General features: G+C 35.6%; 1 protein-coding gene across 4 annotated transcripts; it reads left to right on the forward strand.

Annotated features, from left to right (window-relative positions):
* The first annotated feature begins 995 nt into the window (after positions 1-995).
* On the forward strand, positions 996-13,394 carry LOC114316070 (uncharacterized). Of its 4 annotated transcripts, XR_014330592.1 has the most exons (6): positions 1,000-1,187; positions 1,315-1,498; positions 10,455-10,630; positions 10,790-10,821; positions 12,406-12,474; positions 13,228-13,394. XR_014330592.1 is itself a non-coding variant. In XM_082870535.1 (5 exons), the coding sequence occupies exons 2-5, from the start codon at positions 1,337-1,339 to the stop codon at positions 13,260-13,262; spliced, it is 405 nt and encodes a 134-aa protein (XP_082726661.1). In that variant the 5' UTR covers positions 996-1,187; positions 1,315-1,336; the 3' UTR covers positions 13,263-13,394. The 4 variants fall into 4 exon arrangements, 2 of the variants coding, with proteins under 2 accessions (XP_082726661.1, XP_082726662.1); XM_082870535.1 differs by lacking the exon at positions 12,406-12,474 and having other exon boundaries at positions 996-1,187; XM_082870536.1 differs by having other exon boundaries at positions 1,001-1,187; positions 12,406-13,394.
* Positions 13,395-13,670: the final 276 nt, after the last annotated feature.

A 13,670-nucleotide genomic window follows, 5' to 3' on the forward strand; every position in this document is an offset into this window, starting at 1 on the left:
TATTTGTAGGTGAGCCAAGGGAAGTCCAAACCCAGCCCCAGTGAAGTCTGCTAGGAACAACAGGAGTTTTGGGAGAGTCAGCCTTGTGCCTCGCGCATGAGACCATCCTTGCCCTTTTACTATGTACCTATGTTTTGTCTTGTTGGCAAGGACCTAGTGCATGTCTGTACATAGTCTGTTATAGGTTGACTCGTTTTGGACGATCCTGTCTGTAATGAATTTTGTGAAATTGTACTTTTGATGTGAGTTATTAACGTATCTGAGTATGGTTTGTTTGATGTGCATATAAGCACGGCTCTATGGACAAAGTTTTTAATTTTGCTTCCGTTTGGCCCCCATTAACTCTGTTAGAATGCGTTTAGAACAGTTTGAGGCCGTAGGTAATCTCATGATTACTGGCCGGTTACGTCCTTAACCCACGGGGGCGGGTACGGGGTCGTGACAGTATTCTTTGGGCCTACCAAGGATCTCGTTTCGGTAATCTGAACCATTCATTTTGTGGGTTGACATTTCATATATTTTATCCACACACAAAATTAAATTGATCATAACATATTTAATTTATCGTATTTGTCACAAAATTATGAGAACTAAAATAACATTTTGCTTAAACTAAAAGAACCAATAATGTAATTTACTTTAAAATTAATATTATTAAAAAAAATAGTTAAATTCATTTTTAAATATGAAAAGTTCAAGATTGGTAATTTTTTTTAAAAAAAAATTACTAATGGTAATTTCAAAAACTTATCACAATTCATAAATAAATAAAAAATTATAATTATAATAATTAATCCTTATAAAATTTATCACTTATTTGTAATTATTTTTCAAAATTAAAAAAAAAAATTATCCTATTTTTTGGGAACAAATTGGTGCCGTTCCTAAAGCAAAAACAAAGTGAAAAAAGATCTCCTATCTTTGCCTTTTTCTAACACAAAAGAGAGACACAAACGCACAGGGACCCAATAAAGATGAAAAAAAAGTTAAAATCAGTAGATACGGTGAGAATCTTTTCTCGGCTTTCTCGGTACACTCGATGCCACCATGCCACCCCTTCCCCCTCTTGTAGCTCTCTCTCTCTCTCTCTCTCTCTCTCTCTCTCTCATTTTGTTCTGTTTCTTTTTACCTTCTGGTATAATCTTTTGTCATTTCTCTATATGAGATTTTCATGGGGGAATCATTTTGTAAGACCCTTCATCTTCTCTCTCTCACACAATTCATATATATTGGGTATATTTGGGTGGGGACTTTCTGTGGGTATTTTAATTTTTGGCCAGGGTTTACTTATGCTTTTACTTGACTTTGTTGAAGGAAAGTCTAATTCCAGTGGTAGATGAAAGCAGAGAGAGATACAAGACACAGAGGTGAAGGAATGGATGTATGCCAAAATGGGGTGGACTGCAACAAAGAGCTCTGGCCAATTGAGCATCCTGTTGAGCCTCCGGATGAAGATCAACCTGTCAAATGCCCAATGCCACACACTTCACTTGTAAACGTACGAAACCTGCATATCACATCCATTGCTTTTGTTATATTCACATTCATATTCTTGCATTTAGTAGCTGCTAATTGCATTATCACATTCACATATTTTGCTCTCTATATTTGATTTTATATCGTTTACCATTTAATTACCTAAGCTATTTATCCTTTTATTCCTTAAACAATATTTCAGTATAACTATGATCTATCAATTTTTATCAATTTGAATTTTATATAACTAAATGTCAAATAAACAAATGAAAAACTGACGTGTGATTGTACATGAATATTAAATTGTGACAAGCCCAAAATAACCTATCGTATGAGAACAGGGTAATTTATATTTACACCACATTACCATCTCAGTACACCTATTTTCTTATAACAATTTTGTCCATATCTAAAATTACACCCATCAAGGACTCAAAATCCTCTAGATCTACCACCCCCAGCCTCATCCCTGACTCCCCACCACCCCCTCTCAAATCTGCCACCCCTCCCCTTGCTGATAGCCACCGCCACCTCCCACTGGCACTCAGCCTGCCACTCCCGCTGCCACCCACCACCATGGATCCATATGAAAGATTGGTAGAGAGGGAGAGAAAGGAGAGAGAGACTGAAATGAAGGATTTGTATATCAATGTATGTTATTGAGTTTTCTGTATCTACAAGAGAATGAGCTCTCTCTCTTTATAGAGAGGAGAAGGAGACAATGCCACTCGAAAGCATAAGGCAATACATTACAATAATATCAAAGCTGCTGAAAGTGAAAGTGTGTGGTAGTGGGGAGCTACTTTACAGCTACAAATAGCCTGTGGTAGTGGGGAGCTACTTTACAGCTACAAACACTGTGATGTATATTATATGTTAACAGCCCCCCGCAAACTCAAGGAGGGTAGGCATCGACCAAGTTGAGTTTGGAAACAAGATCACGGAAGCGCCCAGGAGGATGAGACTTGGTGAAAATATCGGCAGGTTGATCGGCAGAAGCAATAGGGAGAAGATGAACAGTACCACGTGTAACATGCTGTCGAATGAAATGACAATCAATCTCAATATGCTTGGTGCGATCATGAAAAACATCATTGTGAGCAATCTGAATAGCACTCTGATTGTCACAATAAAGAGAGGTAGCGCCAGAAGAAGAAACACCCAGATCAGTGAGGAGCCAGCGAAGCCAGAGAAGTTCCTGAGTAGTATCAGCAAGAGCTCGGTATTCAGTTTCGGTGCTAGAACGGGCATACGCCAAGTAAGAAGAGAATCCCCTAAGAAGAAACAGAATCCCGTGGTGGAGCGTTGATCCGTAGGATCCCCAGCCCAATCAGCATCAGAAAAGGCACGCAGTTCAAGAGAGGAGGAAGCAGAGTAGTGAAGGCCATGGAACAGGGTGCCTTTGAGGTATCGAAGGATGTGGAGTAGAGCAGTATAGTGGGGAGTGCGAGGAGCCGACATGTACTGACTAACAATGTGAACAGCATAGGCAATGTCAGGACGAGTCACTGTGAGATAGACAAGACTACCGACGAGCTGGCGATAAAGAGTAGCATCAGTGAGGAGAGCCCCATCGAGAGGAGTGAGACGAATCTGAGGATCAACTGGAGTAGATGTAGTTTTGCAATCAGTAAGACCAGCACGAGCCAGAAGATCGGATGCATATTTGGCCTGAGATAAATAAGAGCCAGTAGAATCATGAGAGACTTCAAGGCCTAAAAAGTAGTTAAGAGTACCAAGGTCCTTCATCTCAAACTGACGGTGGAAAAAACGTTTGAGGTGGAGAATACCAGCTGCATCATTACTGGTGATAATCATATCATCCACATACAAAAGGAGAAGAGTGGTACCATGAGGAGTAGTCCGTATAAAAAGAGCAGAGTCATAGGAGCTAGAGGTGAACCCAAAGTCATGAATGGTAGAACTGAACTTAGCAAACCAAGCGCGGGGTGCTTGCTTGAGGCCATAGAGGGCACGCTGTAGTTTGCAAACCTTATGAGGGGGAAAAGTAGACCCAGGTGGAGGTTGCATGTAGACCTCCTCAAGAAGATTACCATTGAGGAAGGCATTTTTGACATCCATTTGAAAGAGCTCCCAGTGGCGAGCAGCAGCAACAGCCAGTAAACTGCGAACAGAGGTAAGCCGAGCAACAGGGGAGAAGGTTTTCTCATAATCAATCCCATATTCCTGGTTGAAACCTTTGGCAACAAGACGAGCTTTGTAGCGTTCAATAGAGCCATCAGAATGAGTCTTGATTTTGTAAACCCATTTGCAGCCAATCGCAGTTTTGCCAGGAGGAAGATCAACAAGATCCCAAGTATGAGTTTTGTCCAAAGCTTGAAGTTCATCAGTCATAGCTTGTTGCCAAAGAGGATTAGTACAAGCCTCACGATAGGAGGTAGGTTCATAAGTAGAAAAGGCAGCAGACCCAACAATATAATCACGAAGGTGGATAGGAGGTTGAGTTACCCGGTGTGGTCGACCCGTAGGAGGATCGGTGGGAGGAAGAACCGGTGGAGAAGAAGGTGGTGCGGGGAGAGGTGGACCTTTAAGGACTCAAATTACACTAGATCTAAAATTACACCCATCAAGGACTCAAAATCCTCTAGATCTACCACCCCCAGCCTCATCCCTGACTCCTCACCACCCCCTCTCAAATCTGCCACCCCTCCCCTTGCTGATAGCCACCGCCACCTCCCACTGGCACTTAGCCTGCCACTCCCGCTGCCACCCACCACCATGGATCCATAGATCAAAGAGAAAGGTGGAAGGAGAGAGAAAACGAAGGGATGTAAGAGAGTGAAGAAGATGAGTGTAAGGAGAAAATGTGAGGTTAGGCATCGGGATAGAGTTGGTATATTGAGGGGCATAAAGAGAGAGTATTAAAGTTTTTAAATTTTTAAATAACTATAATAATGAGACCAATTTGTTGTGTAAATAACACCCTCATCATGGTTAATTATATGGCTTGGTCCTCTTCTTTGTATTGTTGGCAATACAAGGCTTAGGGCAAGGTGCCAATGGAAGATTAGAGTGAGCATCAAATGGTATTCTGGCATTGGGTTCTATTAGGTGAATCTTCAAACTTTGATAGGTAGTTGTGTTGTCCTGAAAGTTTCTCAGCACCCTTCAAGTAGAAATGAAAAGTGATGGACGTAAAATTGAGGGATCCATGAATTGCCAAAACAACTAAATATAAAATGGGAAGATCCTTACATTTGATCATGAAAATTTAGTATGATGCTTCAGTGGCCATCTTACAAAATGTCCAATCTGTTGGTATGACAATTAATTTCTTCTGCAACAAGTGATTAGAGGAAGCAGAGGATTACCACAAGGTTAGGGAGTGAGAAAATGCAGCAAATGGGCAAAACACCCTTATTTGTTCATAGTTTATAAAAATGAACTAAACCTCTTTCTCATACAACATAACATCTACAATACTATCTTTGTCAGGTTCGTTTGGGATTTGGATTGACTTTTTGGCTATTTTAGCTTGGGATTAAAAAGTCTCGTTTGGGATAAACTTTTTGGCTTTTTCATTTTTGTGAGAGAAAAATTGTAATGATTATAGTTTGGATGTGACATTTTGTCTTATTGACTTTTTAGTCTATTTTGTTTTGTTTTGTTTTTTTTTTTTTGAGGCTATTTGAGCCAAAAAGTCCCAAATTTTTTCTTCCCAAACTTTTTCTTTCCAAACGAGAGCTTAATTAGCTCATTGCACCATAATTGTGCTAGATTAGGATGAGGACAAGGTTCAGGAATTAAACTCAACTATTTTTTATGCTGGAATAATTTGTAACTGAAGTAATTTCTTTTAAAAAATGCTTTAATTAGCATTTGGTAGTGAATGTAAGTTAATCCCTTGAAGAAACACCAATTGATTGGATTTGTTGATAGTTGAAGCGGGCCCTATTGGCAGACGATAAATGTATCAATATGAAGAACAATTTGTATGAAAGCGAACTTCGTAAAGCGTACAATACTATGACCTTTTAAATAAAAGGATTGGTAAATAATCCAGGAGCGGTTTTCTGATAGCATGAGGAAGAGAACAGATATATCAGCAGTGATGAACGAAGAAGGAATGATGGTGGTGGCTGCAGAGCCTCCTGCTCAAGCAGTGCGCAAGAGGCACCACACAAGTACTCACGAGGATCGTCATACATTAACTCCTTTATTGAGAATGCCACCACTCCTTTATTGATAGCATTACAATCTTCCAAATGCTGCACCAGTTCAACAAGTTTGAATCATGACAGCGTTTACCCAGCAAGTGGTTTCTTACTCTACTCTCATCTATATGCTTTGTCCTTTCCCTATCCCATGAGGAGAAATCTGAATCATGTAAACTACATCTTCTTGTAACTATATTAGCTTTTTCAGATTCATATGTTGTAGATCATCACCAAACCGTCTCCTTGTTGACGAATATTAATTATATAATTATATCTATGATTTTTCATTTAAAAGGCTCCTTGTATATATATACATATTCTGATTTATTTAGTTGAGTAGTATTAATCATGGCATCAAGGGCAGTGATGTTTGCAACATAGCTCATACTACAATTGGAACTTGGAAAATTTCATTGCCAATCATAACACTCGAAGGAGTGTGTGACACAATATTTTTCTGGCGTCGAACAACTTTTATTCTTTAACAAGTACATATTCAATTTCCCCTTATGCACAGTTTACAATGTGAGTCAGAAGTAGGAATACTCTTTTCTATTTCTGCATAAACCTTATAATATTCTACAGAGTACAGTATTCCTTAATTCAGTAGAGATTTTAGTAGCTTGGTATCACATTAAAAATTAACAAAACCATTTCATAGGAACATAATTTACGTTCACTTCCGGGATGTGAATTTTGTGGAATGTGGGCAATAGGCAATACCTATGGATTATGGATGACTTGGTAGTACCTAAGATATTTGATGAGATTAGAGTACTTGTACTGTGTTTGATTAGGGGATATAGCATTGAATAAGAATGAAGGGTTACTTGTGGCCATTAGATAGAGATAAGCTCTAATCACATGGTATGGGATTAGTACTATGAAGATGGTAGTTACTAATCAACATTTTGCAGTACTAGTAATCCCATGGGTATGGGATTACTAAATTGACAACAAAAGGCATATAGGCTATACATGCTTTTTAATCTCACATCTAGGGGTGTACATGGTTGAGTTTGGTTTGGATTATGTTTCCACGATTTCTTGGCAAACAAAGCAAAATCAAGAAATATATAATATATATTTATCAAGAAAACCAAATTAAAAAAAAAAAGAAAAGAAAAGAAAAGAGAATTCTAAGACAAGAATAAAAACTATGAAAGCCAAACATTATTATAAAAATAACTAAACAAATTCCAATACTGGTAATTTAAATGGAAAAAAGTGGGAAACAAACAAATATATATATACACATATCACTACTAGAAATATGACTTTCTGCGTCTATCTTTTTGCGACCGTTTGTTTTGCGGTCGCAAAAAATCTCTTTTTAATTGACCCAACCGGGTCCTTAAAAATAAAAAAATAAAAAATCCCCAAATCACTAAAAAAACTTGACCCGTCCCCCTTTTTTCCCCTTATTTCCCAAATGTGAACTATCTCTCTCTCTCAAAATATGTCTGTCGCTCGACTCTCTCGCTCAAATCTCACTGTCTCTCTCACTAGACTCTCACTTTGAAGAAGATTTGAAATTTTTGATCAATTGTTGATGAAGATTTGAAGATTTCAATCTGCTGTTGATGAAGATTTCGATCGATCCATAATCGAGATTCATAATCGGTAAGCCTAAACACTTCTCTTTGTCCCTCTCTGTAATGTTTGGCACATCTTCATCGATTCATCTTCATCGATTCATCTTCATCGCTCGAATCTTACTCTTTGTAATGTTTGACGTATCTTCATCGATTAATTTGTAATGTGTAAATTGAAACATTAATCGATTCAACTGTCTGTCTCTCTCTGTAATCTTGCTCTCCTCTCTGCTCTTCGTACTCTCTCTCTCTATATATATATATCCATGTAATGTATCACCGATATGTGTTGTTCAATTACAACAGTGTGTAAATTACAACAGTATCACCTCCAGATGGAATGTTGCTAATATATTGCTTAGTGTTGGTACTGTGAACGCCTATTTCTGAAATGTTTACCAGTTCTGAGCATTACTAAATAAAGACCTTTTTTTAAAAAAAAGGACTCCTAGACATGCTGTTGTTGATGAAGATACCAGAAAACAGGGTGCTTCAAAGCTCTCCTTTGTTCATTTGACTTTGTTCACATGTTTGATAGTTTTATTTGATGGATTTAATCATACTTCTGTAGTCAAAGTGATCTTCAGTAAATGGCATGTTTGATAGTTTTAGATGCATAAGTGGCATGACAGACATCCCAAGTCTTCATCCATATCTTCAGTAAGACTTTAGACCATACATGAGAGAGAGAGAGAGAGAGACAGAGAGAGAGAACTTTCAGAGAGGTCACCACATAGAAGGGTAAACATAGTGCTAATCTAATGATATGAATGTTTCAGAATGTGACGAGCAGAAATAATTTCCTTTTCAAAGTCAAATTGAAGTCCAATGCTTCCTATCTGGGGTAATATTGGCATTTCTCAAATAAAAATGATTACTATTTTGAGAAATGCAGTTGTGTTATCAATTTTAAGAGTGCATGCCTCCGAACATTACAAGTTGTTCTTATACTACTACATTACAAAACTCATGGTTGAGTTCTTTTGAATGATGTAGAGCAAATGAATTATGAAAAGAGAGAATCATGATCTTGCATGGTGCACATTTAGGCCTCATCTAATGAAGCTTTGGGTCAATCCAAGATTTAGTTACATTTCATATAAAGAGTAAGTTACTGGTATAGTTTTACCAATGTTTTCTTATGTTTTAGAAGTTAAAGATATTTTGGTTAGCTTGACTTTGCTATAAGATGGGCTATGATGATGGCCTATGAGGTAAAAATCAGTCAAATTAAGTTATTGGGTCATTATATTAGGTACATAATGTTCTTAATGAAAACAAAAAAGATATTAATGAAAACAGAGAACGCTGATGGCCTATGAGTTAAAAATAAGTCAAACTAAGTTATTGGGTCATTATATTAGGTATATAATGTTCTTAATGAAAACAAAAAAGATATTAATGAAAACAGAGAAGTTTCTTAATGACCACACTTGAAATGAAAAATAATAGGAATCCACCAGTCTAACCACAGAAACCAATTTGATCAAACAGGATCCTATTGGATCCAAATCCAAGGATGATTTGACTCTTATGTTTTCATTGGAAGTTGAGCCTATTACTACGTCTGAGCAGAACAGGGCACACTATAAGATAGAAATTTGCATTAAACAAAAATTAGCATGTCAAATACAACAAATTACTTTATTATAGGGCTTCATCATTTGTTCTTAATTCATAGAGATTGGAGTATGTGATTTAATTTTGCTGTTTAATGTTTTCCTTTCCTTTCTTTGCGAACACTTCCTGGCCCCCATTGTACTCCCTTTATCCTTTTCTTAGCATTAACATAATTCTTGCTCATCAAAAAAAAAAAAAAAAAAATGGAATCTGAAATCAACCTGATCATAGAATCCGAGGATCCAGATAAGCATAGCCTGCAATCATAAAAGTTGAAACCATTATTACTAACTTGCGGGACCAAAAACATTATATATGTAGTGTGGCAATATTACACATCAGGATGAGCCATTAAAATAGAATGAAAAGACAGCTGATTCGGTCTAGAAAGATGCAACCACACAAATTTGGAACATATTTCAAGCATCCAGCAGGTGTTTGGAATTTAAACTTTGAGGGAGACATTGTGCTGCTGAAAACTATAAGCGATAATATGATCTTTTTTTAATCTAACTTATCGCAATCACTAATTGTAACTGCTTCTCATGTATGGTCTAAAGTTTTATTTGATGGATTTAATCATAAATTCTCGCATTCATTTACCATTTTGATTCGAACCAAATTCTTATGCGGTGAAGCCTTGAGATATCACATTTGTTCTCCACCTTGATTACTGAAAAAAGGAATCGAATATACTAAAAGCCTTGTCTATTAGTTGTGCATCTTTTACAGCCTTCCACTTTCAGAGACGAAAAAATTTAATTGCCGAGCTTACTTCTAGCTTCCCCAATTTTGGAGTTATGAAGTTCGGTTGTTTAAGAAGTTCGAGATGCAAAAAAAATTTCCCCAGTCATCAACTTTGGGAATTTCTGTAGCTTTTGTAGTTTATTTTGTTTTTTAAATTACATTCTGCATTTGACAATCGATTTTAAATTTCTATTTATTATCACTAGAATGTTAATGATATGAAAAGCCATAGTTATACTTCATTGAGTTGATTAAACTCTCAAACATAGCATAAAACAAGGAAAGACTCTAAGCTCAAATCTCATTGCTTGTCCAATAATAAATTATATCCATGTGTTTATTCACTCTTGGGGAGGAGTTTGGCCACACATGAGGTGCGGTGCTTCTTAGTTTATAAATTAGAACTGCTTTTAGGAGTAATTGGCTCACCTTTGTGGACTAGGATGGCAAATAACTATCTTAGTAAACTGTTTGCTTTTGAAATTTTTTGAAATTAGTAATAAGATTGCTATGATACCCTTTGTAGTGCATTTCCATAGATTATGATGTTCCATCCAATTTTTACCAAATACTATAGTATGGTAGTCATTTAAATCAAATTGAGTAGTTACAAATAGTCATGCTGAATTCCAATTGTGGTATATCTATCGTAGCTATTTGCTGCATTTCCAGCCTCATATATAACAATGTACAATTTGTTGTAGGCGTGTGGATCATATATAAAAATAAACAAGCACTCACCAACTACTACTTGTTATTGCCTAATGCTATCTTTAAATTGTCTTAGCTATTGAGTCCAAATTAATTTTCTGTTTTTATTTGTTTTGCATATGGTAAGGTTCTTGCAATGGATCCTGATTCTCTCAGAAGTCATCCTTCTCCATTTCACAAGTTGAAGCATCTACAGTTGACACAAGGAGGATCATCCTCGTCTTTATCTCTACCGCTAAATGTGATTAACTACTTGAGCCAAGGTTTATCATGTGGCGGAACCTTGGTTATGAACTTCCCTAGGTAATAATCGATCCATTTTTATCCATGTTTGTATCCTTTAAATGCACATACCTTATCTAAATAATTTTAAAAGTTAAAATTTGGTACAAACTACCTTGTTCAACTTATGATCTAATCTTTACTTTGATTTTGTTTTTTTTGTTTTGTTTATGTCCTTAGGTGTAAATGGAAAGCATTCACAATGAAAAATGGTAAGTGTTACGAATACTGATTAGCATTCTCATTTGTCATGTCTATGAATCCTGTGCTTGTGATTCTTTTTCTAAAATTATATTTCTTTTTATTTTTCTTTTTTGTAAATTTATTTTTTATTTTTTTTTCCTCTTTTCTTGAATGCAGTAAGTGGCAATAAATTGTCAACTCCATACTTTAATACCATAGATTTCAAGCAGTCTGGTAATTGTGAATGATTTATTGTTGGGAATTAAAAATGTTGGCAAACTTGATCATGTTACGTGATATCTTGAAGACGCATTATGATACAATAACAAAAAATTCTACGGTAAAATATTTGCAGACATTGTAGAAACTTGGAAAGAACCTTCATGTAGATGACATGGAACATGTGAATATTTGTAGCTATCAAATTATTTCAGTAAGAAAAACCAAACTTTAGAGTTTCAAGTAAATATAAATCCAAAAATTTAGATTGGTTTCTATCGGGGAGTGTCTTTCATGATTTATAAGGTTCAAAAAATTTCAGTACGTGGCTGAAATTTGATGGGTTTAGGGAGAGTGGAAAAATGGTGAAAGTGCTATAAGGTGTTAGGAGAACTAGGTTTCATTTTAGTTGCACAGAGCCTAAGGTTGAGACCGTCTTGACAAACATGAATCAACGTTGATTTCCTCTTTCTACCAATAAATAAATAAATATACAATTAGTTATTTTAATGTACGTGATTTTATACATTTTAATGAGTAGTTATAATTATCTGAGTACAGGTTGTCACACAATGGAATTTTAATTTATATCACAATTTTTTTCTTGGTTATGCTAGAATCTTATTCAAAATACGAATGAGATAAGACAGGAGTTATAATCCTTCATTTTTTAGGGGCTTGGCTCATCTAAATGACACCTCAAGAGGCCTTGAAAATTTGATTGGGCTGCAGGCCTATGAACCGAATACCAAGAGAGAGCCAAGTTCTGTATGCTGGAAGGACTTCTGCTCTCACCTTTATAGTGAAATAATTCATCTTTGTTGCTTGTGACATTTTGGTTGGCATCAATTATAGGTTGCCAAAGCATAAGTGGAAGTGTTTGCTGAAATGATTTTGATGAATATGGGTGCAAGTGTTTGCTGTATCTATTATGTAGATAAATTACAGGTGTGGAACACTGTACGGAGCATCATGTGGCTTGGGTTTCATACCTAAAGTACTTGCTTTTTCACTTCCAGAACTCCATTAAAAAAATTAGGAGCCACTTGATTTTTTATTTTTGTTACCAAAAATAGTAAAGAATTGTATATCATATCAGATACTTTGTAAAGAATTGTTACCAAAAATAGTAAAGAATTGAATATCGTAGAAAATGTAAAATTAATTTTTCTTGTGGCAAAATTAGGAGCCACTTGATTTTTTATTTTTGTTCTAGTATTATATCCCTATATTGCTTGCGTTGCCTCTTCTCTTATGTGTCCCAGTGTCCTTTGAAGTTATTTTTGACAAAATACTTGATTCCCATATTTTGTAGTCTTGATATTGAATATTTTTTACTTTTAAGTGCTTGTTCTATATAGGTACATGATTTCGGTTTCTGTTTGATTTTGCAGAGTGAGAGGTCAAATGATATGTTTTGTGATGACATTTTTGGAGAGTCACCTGCTGGAGTTCGTAAAACAGTAAGTCTTGTGCTTAATTTTTTTTTTTAATCCATTACATGCTGGTATATTCTTTTACCTTGGTTGCAGTATCCTATTGTCAGTTGGCCTTTAATAAGAAATCATAAATGAGACATGTTGTCACTAGTCCAGAAAATGAACAAGTCTTTCTTTTCAATGTATCATATAACTCTGTATTAATTTATACCTTTACGTTTAACATGTACTGGCTTGTCTTTAGGTTTTCTTTCTTGGTTCATTATGACTTATTAATCAGCTCCAGCAGCTAGGCAAAACTTGAGGGAAACAATTTCGTGCATGCATGAATGTTTCATAATTAGATAATGGATTATAGTTTGTGAATTTTGTTTCCCTCAATGTTTTGAGGAAAACAATTTTGTGCATGCATGAACTAAACTTTTTCTATGGAGCTGATTCTTTGTTAATTTAAGTAATTGCGGCTTTGGTCTGTAAATGGAATTTCTGAGAACGACGTGAATTGGAGGTTCGGTTTGATTCGTCTGATAAGCATGGGTTTGAGGTTTGAGCTGCTGATCTTGAGATTGTGGTCATCCCCCTTTTTGTACATTTTTCCGGCCTCTATGATTAACTCTTTTCAAACTAGTATTGATTCTAAGAACAATTTTGAACTTCTTTGTACCGCTATTGGAAAAGGTTTTGGCATCCAAGTAAGTCAATTAATGTGCTCTTTGTATCCATTTTTGTTTTGGCATCCAAGTTAGTCAACTAATATATTGATGTATATTTTTGCAGGTAGTGTTGAGGGAGTAGTTGATATGATTGAGTAGGTGATATTGAGAGTTAAATTCAGTTTTTTTTTTTTTAGTACTTGAATCTGTTAGTATTTTGTATAAATACTTTTAAGGATGGTTGATGGATATTTGTTTTGTGTGTATAGAAGTTTATATTTTGTATGCACATTTTTTTTTTTTTTTTGAAGAAAGATAATTTTGTTGAGGGAAGTGATGGAAAATAATACATGTGTATTAGAAGTTTTGCAAATATCACTTTATATTTATTGTATATACTACTTGAATATATATATATATATATATATATGAGACTATAGGTTGCTAAAACATTGTAGGTATTTTATTTATTTATATTTTTTTTGCAACGGTAACAAGATGGTCGCTAATACATTGTAGGTATTTTTTTAATTTTTTTGCGACGGCAAAATATTAGTTGCGATAAGT

Source organism: Camellia sinensis, chromosome 5 (genome assembly GCF_055761805.1).
Source record: "Camellia sinensis isolate YWXY chromosome 5, ASM5576180v1, whole genome shotgun sequence".
Lineage (NCBI taxonomy): Eukaryota > Viridiplantae > Streptophyta > Magnoliopsida > Ericales > Theaceae > Camellia > Camellia sinensis.

Excerpts from the sequence above, each read along its gene's own strand:
- LOC114316070 (XM_082870535.1), top strand. The coding sequence starts at position 1,337 with ATGAAAGCAGAGAGAGATACAAGACACAGAGGTGAAGGAATGGATGTA. Across the intron at positions 1,499-10,454 it reads CACACACTTCACTTGTAAAC|GTTCTTGCAATGGATCCTGA; the intron begins GTACGAAACCTG and ends GCATATGGTAAG. Across the intron at positions 10,822-13,227 it reads AGCATTCACAATGAAAAATG|GTAGTGTTGAGGGAGTAGTT; the intron begins GTAAGTGTTACG and ends ATATTTTTGCAG.